This window comes from Brienomyrus brachyistius, unplaced genomic scaffold (genome assembly GCF_023856365.1).
Source record: "Brienomyrus brachyistius isolate T26 unplaced genomic scaffold, BBRACH_0.4 scaffold546, whole genome shotgun sequence".
NCBI classification, from domain to species: Eukaryota; Metazoa; Chordata; class Actinopteri; order Osteoglossiformes; family Mormyridae; genus Brienomyrus; species Brienomyrus brachyistius.
Window position 1 is genome coordinate 36,183 of NW_026042821.1, and position 12,687 is coordinate 48,869.

General features: G+C 46.0%; 1 protein-coding gene and 1 non-coding gene across 2 annotated transcripts; both read right to left on the reverse strand.

Moving 5' to 3' along the window:
- Nucleotides 1-925: 925 nt before the first annotated feature.
- On the reverse strand, nt 926-9,903 carry LOC125729160 (splicing factor U2AF 65 kDa subunit-like). Its single transcript, XM_049005655.1, has 10 exons — nt 9,855-9,903; nt 7,715-7,889; nt 7,264-7,367; nt 6,864-7,015; nt 6,397-6,513; nt 6,171-6,309; nt 4,864-4,943; nt 1,797-1,919; nt 1,619-1,705; nt 926-1,432 (listed from the first exon to the last, which is right to left on the reverse strand). Exons 1-10 carry the CDS (start codon nt 9,901-9,903, stop codon nt 1,055-1,057), a joined length of 1,404 nt encoding a protein of 467 aa, XP_048861612.1. The 3' UTR covers nt 926-1,054.
- Nucleotides 9,904-10,462: 559 nt separating this feature from the next.
- Nucleotides 10,463-10,534, reverse strand: trnad-guc (transfer RNA aspartic acid (anticodon GUC)). Its single transcript has one exon. It is a non-coding gene; the product is annotated as a tRNA-Asp (tRNA).
- Between the last annotated feature and the right edge of the window lie 2,153 nt (nt 10,535-12,687).

Below are 12,687 nucleotides of genomic sequence, written 5' to 3' on the forward strand. Positions count from 1 at the left end.
TCTGAGCCAATCAGATTGTCCGTCGCCTATCTGAGCCAATCAGATTGTCCGTCGCCTATCTGAGCCAATCAGATTGTCCGTCGCCTATCTGAGCCAATCAGATTGTCCGTCGCCTATCTGAGCCAATCAGATTGTCCGTCGCCTATCTGAACCAATCAGATTGTCCGTCGCCTATCTGAACCAATCAGATTGTCCGTCGCCTATCTGAACCAATCAGATTGTCCGTCGCCTATCTGAACCAATCAGATTGTCCGTCGCCTATCTGAACCAATCAGAATGTCCGTCGCCTATCTGAACCAATCAGATTGTCCGTCGCCTATCTGAACCAATCAGATTGTCCGTCGCCTATCTGAACCAATCAGATTGTCCGTCGCCTATCTGAACCAATCAGATTGTCCGTCGCCTATCTGAACCAATCAGATTGTCCGTCGCCTATCTGAACCAATCAGATTGTCCGTCGCCTATCTGAACCAATCAGATTGTCCGTCGCCTATCTGAACCAATCAGATTGTCCGTCGCCTATCTGAACCAATCAGATTGTCCGTCGCCTATCTGAACCAATCAGATTGTCCGTCGCCTATCTGAACCAATCAGATTGTCCGTCGCCTATCTGAACCAATCAGATTGTCCGTCGCCTATCTGAACCAATCAGATTGTCCGTCGCCTATCTGAACCAATCAGATTGTCCGTCGCCTATCTGAACCAATCAGATTGTCCGTCGCCTATCTGAACCAATCAGATTGTCCGTCGCCTATCTGAACCAATCAGATTGTCCGTCGCCTATCTGAACCAATCAGATTGTCCGTCGCCTATCTGAACCAATCAGATTGTCCGTCGCCTATCTGAACCAATCAGATTGTCCGTCGCCTATCTGAACCAATCAGATTGTCCGTCGCCTATCTGAACCAATCAGATTGTCCGTCGCCTATCTGAACCAATCAGATTGTCCGTCGCCTATCTGAACCAATCAGATTGTCCGTCGCCTATCTGAACCAATCAGATTGTCCGTCGCCTATCTGAACCAATCAGATTGTCCGTCGCCTATCTGAACCAATCAGATTGTTTTTCTTACACAAAAAATTATTCCGTTTTCAAAACACTTTTGTGCAAGAAATGCTCCCATGAGCCTGTGTTTAGTGCCTACAGAGGTCTTCTTTTTGCCACTGGTACAGGAGAGTACGGGTCCCACCTTGCCACAGCCAGGCACCTCCACGCTATCGACGGGCCGCGGAATCTCGATGGAGCGCACGTTGCCGTACTTGCAACACTCCTCCCGGATGTCCTCCAGGATCTCCTCGTAGTCCTCGTCGTCCACCAGCTCCTCGGGCATGACCATGTTGAGGAGGCACAGCACCTCCGTGGGCATGCCGGAGCTCTGCAGCCGCTGCAGCCCTGGAACCTGCAGCGTCACCGGCGTCTCGATGATGGCCATCTGTCCCGGGGGGCGACAAGAGTGTCAGATACCCCCTGATCGTCCAATCGTCTCGAGTAACAGCGAGAAATTTACATGGACCCAAATAAACCCAAGAAATAGGGGCATTAAGCTTCCTGGGAGGCACCCAGGAACCAAGTTGGGTTTAGGACATCAGAAAGGCGGCAGCCGAGGGCAAATACTCACAGCGTTGGCATTCTTAGCCCCCACGCTTGCCCGCTGGACGATGAGCTTCTTGTCTCCGAGCTGCATGCCATTGAGTCCAGCCACGGCCTGCGGGATGCATCCCACACAAGCGTCAGCAATTCCATCCGGAAGCCCCGAGTCACCCCAGACCTTCCAGCTGCTGCCCCACCTCACGCACCTGGTCAGTGGCACTGATGTCCACGTATTCACAGAAAGCATAACCCTTAGACAGTGACGTGGCACTGTCCTTCACAAGGTTGAAGGCCTTAAGAGGTCCGAACGACGTCAAGAGTTCCTTCACCTGGGCAAGAGGAGGAGACGCGGGGGGGCGATTAGCCCGACAGTCCAGGCACGGCGCCTCGCTAGAAATGCTAATCTTAACTGTGGGAGAAGCAGCATGTTAAACTTTGCAAAACGACATGAGGAAACAGTGAAGACATCAGGAAAATGGCTTTATGACAAGTGGCTCGACATTACGGTGCAACACTAGAGCTCAAAGCCCCCTGTGCCCTTTCTGCATGACTTACTTACTGGGAGCGTACAAAAGTAACTATTTTGATTCTTGTCAATGAATGATAACACAGATTCCCCCCCCCCCATCCTACAGCATATACAACACAACTGAATTCCTAATCAAGTTCTCTGATAATTCCAACTACGAATTTTGAAATATGGACCGAGTTGCATCTGATTTTAAGGGCCACAATAATTAAGCTAGATGGTATATAAAAAAAAAACTAAATAAAAACAGCTAATTATATGTTAAGTGTTCCATGTATACAATGTGGAGGGGGGGGGGGGCGACTCGGCAGAACACAAACCCAGCCGAATCACTGACTTCCTGTTCTTAAAACCAAGAACCACATTGGTGCAGTTAATTAGAGGGACAAAGCCTACAGGAGATAAACTCACAGGTAAAGCTAAGAGCCGCCACAGGGTCCTGCTAAAGGGGCCACGGCTTGAAGCCAAACAGGACGAAATAGCTCTGCTAACATCATTCCTCACTTATTCTACAGGAATCTACTGTAAAGCCGCATTAACCACTGACTTCAGAAAGGAGTCACCTGGGACACTGGCAGCCACAAGAGGGCGCTACCTCCTACCTTCTCTTAGGGGCAAAAAAAAAAAAAAATCAAATTTATACCCTGTGATCAGCATAATAAGTCTCTCCCCAGCCTTCAACCCCCAAAAAAAGGACCCCATATGCTTAAGAGCACTCCAGGACAGAGCCCCCCCACAGGGGCAGGCCGTCGACAGGGAGGATATCCGTGCGAGGGACGGAATGTCTTACTTGCCTTGTGTTACATGTTGGCATGGCAGCAGTAGGTCAGTACTACTGAACAAATTATGAGCGAAGACTTAACGATCTTACAGGCCCCTAGCTGGGGACAAAGTGGGGAACAAAAATGAAAGAGCTGTAAGTATCAAAGCGGTAGCAGGGACTGCAAAAAAAATGTAAACACCAGGATACAAGCAGCGGTTTCCATTTCACCTGTCTATGGCACATTTACTGGCTTTGACGTGAAATACATTAACAGTTCTGCTGGATTCAAACTCTCTCCCCCCAGTGCTGCTTTGGTACAGCCTTCCTCTTGACTTGGATTACATGTGACTCACACTGGATAAGAAAGATTACGATGACAATCCGAAAAGGAGGAAAAAAATCAAAGAAAAACAAACTGACTGCACTTCTCACTTACCTTTCACTGAAACCGCGATCACTATCTTGTGGGCTGAGTCTTGCCATTTTTAACAGTTTAGGCTAAAGTGAGTGGGACACCGGAGCTCAAAATGTTACAATGCAGGGGTGGACGCAAAACGTTTTGCGATTAACTTTTGCAAAATAAATAGGTAAACTATTAAATGCCTGTATGGATTATGTCTATAATGGGCCGATTTCAGTGGGGTGGCGATATAGGAAGAAAAAAAAAAAATCATAAAAGATGCTAATGAGAAGTAGAAAATGTCTAAAATGTGACCCTTTCAACACTTTCAGAGTAAGACGACCTCATCTGTGCATGTTGTTATGGTAATATTATCCATCACTGACGTCATAACAGAATAGGGCATGGGGCACGATGTGAAAACTCCAGTGAAGCTGATAATCGTTCACCGGGAAAAAGGTCCGAAGTATTTTCTGCCTTTCGAGCGACACAGCAATGTAGGGAACGATTCTTCCGCAGCTCCCCATCGCTGTTAACGGGATGTGAAGTCATCGTTCTCAGTGTGCGGACATGGACGTGAGACACGGCACGTCTGCGAATACTGAAGCGTTTGGGGACTTGGTCGATCTCCCCCACATTTCAAGCACAGTCTATGGTAGTGTTTCCCAGCCCAGTCCTCGGGGGTACCCCCCCGGTCAGTCCACGTTTTTGCTTCCTCTCAGCACACCTGTACCAGGTATTCGGTGTTCCTGATTGGCTGGGAGCTAGGAGGGAGCGAAAATGTGGACAGTCGGCGGTTCCCCGAGGACTGGGATTGGGCAAACACAGGTGTACGGCAATGTGGAGGTATTCGTCAGTTAGGTGACGCGCAGATGACTCGATTTTAAATTTTCATGCAGCAAAACGACGCGGCTGATTCATCCGACTAACACTCAGCAATTAACCCGATATACAAATATTCCAGGGTACCCAGCAACAGGCAGCACAGGGACTGGCTACGTGACTGGTTTGGCAAGCCGCCAGCTGTAAGGCACGTTTCCCAAAGCCTTTGTTGCTAATAAGGTTATTTGCTAACAACATTAGATAACAACTGAATGGTTCCAACTATGCAAGTCGATAACATGAGGTTTTGGGAAACGTACCTTTTACATTAGCGGGGTCTCAATATCTTCATAATTTACAGCTGGATAAACAATGAGCGTAATGTAACTGTCAACTCATTACCTACATGTCTAATAAATGTTTAATAAATCCCATGAATATCTTTAAAAAAAAAAAAAAAAAACCTCAAATGTGCGGCTATTTTCAGCAGCTAGCTTTAAACATGATGCTGACATTTGACCCCCCAGTATCTTGTAATGAATTTTAAGCGGTGAGGTAACTTTGACAGGCTTTCTTTTCCTACTAATCAGTTACACAGAGACGAGTGTTTATTTTATGTATGTATGTGCGTGCGCGTGCGTGCGTGCGTGCGTGTGCGTGTGTGTGCATGCCTGCTTGAGTTCCACGTGCAGCAGTGGGACAGAAACACAGGAGGGTTGTGGGTCGGCTCCCCGGCGACAGAGACTGAGGGCGGGGTACCTGATCGTCACTGAGATAGTTGGGCAGGCCTCCGACAAAGAGCTTGTGTGGCGAGTCTGGAACCACGGTGGAGACGACCCCTGCAGACAGAGCGGCACGGCGCCCAAAGCCGGCCGATCACAGCAAACCGTCAACATGCCGGATAATGACCACGAGCAAACGGCGCGAGTGAAATAAGCCAACTTCAAATCAGTATGACGTCGTTATCTCCTATATAATATCAGATAAATGTAACTCCAGCAAAAAAATACCTAAATACTGGGGCAGTTTGACGACTGTTTTTTGTCTCTCCCATCTTGCTCTCCATGGGAGATGCTGACACATGCAGCACCAGTCAAAAGTATGGACACACCTGCTCTTAATGCATTTGTCTCTATTTTAGCTGTTATTCACCTTATAGTAAAAGGCCTTTGGGCATGGAAGTTATGCATATGAAGTACTGCAAAGACAAAATTTTTGTCTCTTCAAAATAGGAGCCATTGGCTTCGATGACAGCATTGCGGACTCAACCAGCTAACATATGTACCCACCTGGACCGTTTCTCCAACAGTCCTCGAGTTTCCACAAGTTCTGCGCGCAAGCTGGCTACCTTACTCTTACTCTCATCCAACTGATCCCAAACCAGCTCTATAGAGTTTAGGTTGGGGGGCTGTGGGGACCATCTCTTTCCTAGTTCACAAGGTAATAAGCTACTTGCATAACCTTCAAGGTGGGCTTTGGGTCATTATCTTGCTGAAAAACAAGTCATTTTCAGTAGGTGTGTCCAGAATTTTTAACTAGAATAGGAGCCAGCAACCCTAGAACAATTTGGGGGTTAGGGTCCTTGCTCAAGGGCCCAGTGGTGAAATCACTCTGCCAACCCTGCCAACCAGCAACCTTCTTTTCATGGGCAAACATCACAGAGCCACACAACACCCCTATGTTAACAGTAAGAAGTGAGTGACTGAGCTGTGTGTGTGTGTGTGTGGCTCAGCTGGTTAGGATGCCAGCGTTATCATCAGAAGATCACTGGTTCACATCACTGGTGATCACACCACTGGGCCGGCGAGTTTGCTCTAGGGACAGGCTGACCCTGATTTCTCAAAAAAAAAAAAAAAAAAAAACATTCTTCACTTTGGATAAAACTGTCTGCTAAATATTTACAACATTAAGTAAATAAAAGTGAAAGTCTCCCTCTTTATATGACAAGACATCCGCAGCTTGCGAAGGACAGTCAGTCCGTAACGAGTACAAAAAACTGGCCTTGCCGATCGGCTCTTCAAAGGTAAATAAAGATTAAGGTTATGACGGCGACAAGCAAAACGGACCTGGTACGTGGAAGGCGGGCTGCTCTGAGATGCCAGGCAGGGGGCGATAGTCGTGGGGCCGCCTGATTTTTAATGACTGACCCTGGAAAATGATGCCGTCGAAGGCCATTGCCTGCGTGGTCTCATCCACGGACCGAAACTAGGGCAGAACGAAGAACGTCGTTAATCAGGGAAGGCTGCGGTCTCCGCCTGGACACAGCAGCCATTAGGCAGGAAAGACTCTTACTTCAAGGAAGGCAAAGTTCTTGTCCTGGTTTATCTGAACAGCGAGGACGGGATTGGTGGGACCTTGACATAAGCCAGCCAATCGCATCTGGGTATTGAAGAAATCCGCCATGGCCTCCTAAAAAGACAGGCAGACACACTGAATGAAGACAGGCAGACGTCTGAAGACATCAAAACAGGCAAACGAGAAAAAAAATGACTGACAAGTCTAGTACATTTATCTATTTATTTTGCGGACACTTTCATCCAAAGCAACATACATTTCATTGAAGAAGCAGGACCAGACAGTTCCTAGAGCAAATAGTGCTTAAGGGCTGCGCTCGGGGGCCCAATGGTGAAATCACTCTGCTGCCCAAGGGATTTGAACCAACAACCTTCTTGTGACCGGCTCAGTGTCCTAACTCACTGAGCTACACATGACACCAGTATGCATGACAGAAGGCAACGCGGGACTTTGCCTGGACTCACCTCCGTCAGGCCGAAGGGGATGTTGCCGACATAAAGCCGCCTGGCCTGCCGGGTCATCTGGCTGCCGACCATCGGCACCTGGGTGGGCGTCACTGCCACGCCGCTGGTGGTGGATGTTGCCAGTAAAGCTATCGTGGGGATCTGCCCTGCAGCTGTGGGGAGGAGAAAGGGCTTCAAGACCCCAACCAGGGACGGCCAGAACATCCGGATCGTCGCCTTCATTTGCTTCTAACCCCTAGGTTTAAGCTCTCTTCACACTGTCTGAAATCATCCCAAGTGTTATTCCCTCTTTGACCAGCAGGGGGGAGGAGGGCACTCCAGAATAAATGCTTTCATTGCAACCAATATACCATAACCTTGCAATACTGAACTAGCACACATGGAAGCGTCGCATCCAAACCTTGCATTGCCTTGTACTGCATGGGGGTGATGTGCTCGAATCCCGGAGGGGGAACATCCCAGTACTTGTATGTCCTTTTCTTACGGCTTCTCCGAGGAGAGTAGCTGCCCAAACACAAAACAGAAGGTTGTTTTCCCCAAACAATACAGTGTAAACACTCAGAATCTGGCAAAAACAAACAGATGGCAGAATGTTTACATTTAACTTTGGATCGCAGGCAGTTTAAGGTCATGAGGGTGTGACCATGCGCCACTTTTTAGGCTGGCTTTGAGGTCCCATCGCTATGGCGGGGGCTACTTATAAACGCCAGTTAAAATTTAATATGGGTACAGTCCCCCTTCCCACCACGAAGAAACCAATTGGTTGATTGTGAAAGAAACTTGTTAAGAGGCCTCAAACCATGCTAGATATCAGCTTCAGTGCCTGTAACCGGGACCGTGAGGGGGGGTACCTGTGCTTCTTGTGCTCGCGTGAGCTGCTCCGTCGGTCACGACCCTTGCGGTCGCGGCTGCTGCTGCGCTTCTCGTGACTCCGCCCCCTGGAGTCCTTGCTCCAGCGGCGGTGCTTCTCGCCACGGCTCAGAGACCGGCTGCGGCTACGCTTCTTGTGTCGCTCCTTCTCCCGCTCTGGGGGACGACACCGTGGTACCAGTGAGACGGTGGGCGGAGCGACATGACTGCCCCCCTACCATCCATTTCGATAAATCCAAGATGTGTAACTCAGAGGGATTATGAATGTGTGTCCGGATGGTTGTGGGTTTGAAGCCCATGAGTCACAGAGTAATCATATTACCAACTTCCCTGGGGTGCTGGATGCTGACTGACCCAGCGCTATGCCTTAAAAGTCACTTACGGAGACCAAGATGTGGTACGGGGTCTAACTCCCCAGTTTCCTCACCAGAATGAAGCACCTCCATTCAATTCACATATTCAATCACACCCTCCTGAAACAAACACACCCATCTCTCAATGGCTAATAATTTCAAGGGCACAAGGACATCCCCTTGAATGTCAGTCTGTTGTGAAACAATAAAAACATAACCAGACTAATTAATGATATAGGAGCACAGTGGTGAGTACAGTTGCCTCACGCCTCCGAGTCTGGAGGCCTGAATTTTGCCTCTGCTCTCTGTATGGGGAATTTGCCTGGAATAGGCTCCAGGGGAGCCTGACTAAGATAACTGGTTGGACGATGGATGGGTAATTAATATCGTTTCAATCTGACAGACAGCACTTTATTAAACTAGCAATAAAATATCACCTTTCTATCCCAGCAGGTCCTTCATATAGAAGCTTAAATAAATCCCTGAAGGTGCAGTTTTCAGTGAAGCATTTAAACGCAGGTGCTGCTCGAGGAATCAGCTTCATGCATCAGTTATAACAGCGTTACGGTAATGCACCGCTGCAAAAGTACAGACACGGAGCGGCCAATGCATCTTACGTAAATCGGTAATAACCAATTACCGCAATCGCAGGCATAGTCAGAGCGCAGATATGAATGACTGGAACTGCTAGTTTATCAAACACGGCGGCACTTAGTGCTCGTCTAGCCGAATCAGGTCGTTTCGAATGACATTTTAGTGATTTAGTGATAAGGAGCTGATATGACAAGATTGCCATTTGATAGGTACATAAATCAATCCTACTTTCGACTCCGTTGTAACGCATGTTGTATATTTCAGTTGCGTTAGTATGGCTTAAGTTTATTCAGTTTACTGGATTCTCTGCACTTTAATGAAGTTATATGTGTATTGTTATATAACTGTACATCATTGTTAGTTACTGCTATCCGCTGTAAAGGTAGATACAGGTGCAAGACTTTGCAATAACGACCTAAAAGCAGTTGTTATGATTCCAGGGAACGCGGCTGATTTTTAGAGTCTATACATCATGAAGAAACGGCGATCGTGTGAGAAAGACTTATTCTGTACGGATGACAGGGCCAGCATTTCGGACCCAAGGGAAAGGCTATTGTGCATCGGAAAGAGACAAAATCATATCATTATATAGAAAACTCGTCGTAGTATTTAAAAACCAAGTAACTAACACTGTTATTAAGTGCGGACTTTAAATCAAGTGGTCGCGGTCGTTTTTATTTGCATAAAACTTTAAACGTGATCTTGAAAATATAACGCTTGCAACAAACATCCATGCATAGTGTGTTACTGCGAATGAAAATACGCGGGTCGCAATTTATGATCCAAGTGTATAATGGTAAATAATTAAATAAATAAAACCGCAGGCTTTCACATCGAGTGCACCCCAATAACGTTTCATTGAAATGTCCATGTTATGTACGCCGGGCACTGATGGATGCAGGCCTAGCGATCTCTATAACAATGCCAAGCAAAGAATGTCACTGATTTACCAAAGCGGTCAGTTTTCGGGGATCCTGCGGCAGCTGGGAGAAGAAGAATCGGGCAGGTTTCAGAATCGGCGAGCGCTCGGATAAAAGGCACCGATTTCCCAGCCGCGCTTTTCTTTTCGGAACCAGCAGAAGTGCCCTCCGCACCATCCTCGGCGCTAGGACACGCCGGCCACTTTATTACCCTAAAACAGGGAGCATACACCGATCTTCAAAGCCAAACTTACCTTGCCGATTTTCGCTTAACTGCTTCTCAAACTCATCGAAATCGGACATTTTTCAGTCCGTACTAAAGACGTATTGCAAAATAAGCAGAGGTCCAACAGTAGGCCTTTGAATGGGCTACAGGCTGCATTGGGTTCTGCTGCTTTTTCTTCCGAGTCGCCTGCCCCTCCTCCCCCGAAGTCATCGGCTCTTCCTCGGTTGTATCACACACAGGTTCGGAAACATTCGATGCGCATTACCGTCCCCTCCTGCACTGGAGGGTTAAGGACAACGTGATTATATCGAACCAAAATTGAAATGTGCAAGTTGACTTTCCTAGTTATACGTCTTCATTTTTATTCTGGGTTTAACAACCATGAGTTTATGACGTATTTTACATGATTAGTTGGCGACTGGACCTTATTGTTTATATCTCTTATTAAGGATCCATCCATCCATACATCAATTATCAAAACCACACACTTACAATCCGAGTCTAGTTTCATATGCTGCGCTGCTGAGCGACCCGCAGAATATTATGCATGAGTACAAGTCACAAGCCCCGTTTCCACTAACACGGGGCCGGTTCTAGCTTGGTGCCTTTTGAGACCGAGGCAAAAAGATGCAGACTCTCCCCGTCGGGGAATCGAACCCCGGTCTCCCGCGTGACAGGCGGGGATACTCACCACTATACTAACGAGGAGATGTACGCGCACTACTTTTACATCTTCAAGATAAACAGCGGATGACTACTAACATTTGCGAGTAATCAATGACTGAGCTTCATGTCATGACCATGGTGCTCAAGAGAAGAAAAAATACATAATGTACGTCCACTGATACCAGAACAACCATATAGCTTTATACTAAGACGATGATTAAACGGAAAATTCCTTTACAAAACACTGCCACAAAATCATAGTTTCGCAATATTACATCGTGCAACGGGACACAGTGTAAGTACGTGAAGTCGGTAATTAAATCAAGAAAAAAAAGTGAGAGGAAAAGAATACTTTTCTATTATCATATTTTTCTAACTGGCCAAACTGAGTCATATTTTGATTATACACACTAACAGAAAAACAGTGCAAATCTCCGGTAGTCCGTTTCACTTGCGCTCCGCTATGGGGCAGTAACAAGCAGAGCTTAAGTGTGGAAGGAAAAAAAAAACACAGGACAGCATCAATCCCAACTTCACAAACGCCGGAGATCGAGATGCTGTAAGCATGACAATTAACATCTTTATCCAAGGGAACAGCTGCAAGACACAGATGCCGCGCCTAACAAAGGTAGGATCGATTCCGAAGTTCAGGCATTTACAGACGCGGACTCTTCTGGAGTTGATTTTTTTCGGGAGATACGCATCAACTTCAAAAGTATGAACCGCATTATATCTATATCTGTTATGACGTTGTAGCTATTGATACTGATGCATCACAAAAATAATTTAAATGTTTTTTCATTCTGACATATGTTCGTTCGGACGAGGATTTTATTATATGAGATAAGTTTTAAATGAAAACTTTTTTTAATCTATATGATTAATTCTCGAATCTAAGCCAGACTTCACATAAATCATTCATTCATAAATATAATGGAACATACAACATCCAGGTATCCATGAAATTTATGATCAGGCTATACGTTTGTGATAACAACAAAACAACACAACATGTATATTTACAATATATGGGCCTATTGTTTAATATTGCCTCCAAATTATAGCCAGACAATAACGCAATAGGCCGACATCAAACTATTTTCATGTAAAACAAAAGTGCTGGCAGTTTGCTTGTGCTTACAGACCCCGCCTTGAGCCCATCCAGAAAGATCCCAAAAATAACCGACAAGCAAAGGTTGTAACAATCTGAGCATGTTTAGTTTAATGTAATCAGGAGCCGAATTAATAACGCGAATAAATGATCAAACCGAAAGTCTGTAGTCGGGAATATCCGATAACGTCTTCGACGTGCAGTTAAGATAGTCAGAGGAAAAACCTTGTAGTTTACTTATATATATGCCTAAATATATGAGTGTGTCTCTCCGGTGATTTAATGATGAATATAACGATTACATATCAAATCACACATTAAGCAATTATTATATTACTAGGTTGAACGTTTTCACTATGTCTGTCGTCACCTTGATTTCACGATTTTGACTATTCTTCTTATCCCAGATTGAACAAGTCATTGTGGCGATGCAAGATCCCGACATGGGGATAAAGATGAAGAATCAAAGACTGTTAATCACAGTGATTCCACATGCGATGACAGGTGCACGATACATATTTTACTTTTTAAAAATAATTTTTCGTGCCGCCCGGGTTGTCTTACACCCGGCCGTGCAGTGTCCCGGGGGCCGGGTCCTAATGGTCATTTAAGCCCTTCACAGGAAAGCCCATACATCGGCGGTCTTCGGGAATCCTGTGCATTAAGACTGTCATCGATCTCCTTGCGCTCATATTTATTTATGTAATTTATTTATCGAGTTCAGCGTTTTTGATTTATGACGGCTTAATGCATTTCTCGACTCTAACTAGATGCCTTCCTCGCTATGCCTTCCCAGGAAATGATATCGTGGAGTGGCTAATTCAGAAGTACTCCATCATGGAAGAAGGTAGGGCCGAGAAGTATGTAGGGAAGCGTTACCTGGTGCTCTTATGTGAGGTTAATCGATTGTTTTTTTCCCTTCGTGACGACGATGGCGCCCCTGCTGGCGAAAGACGTCATCAGGTTTTTTTTTTTTTGTAATAAAATAACAGAAATAAACGAGTCTTTTGAATAATAAATACAAATGAAGTAATAGAATTTGTCATCCATACAACAGATTAGCCTAGCTGCATTTATGTGTAAG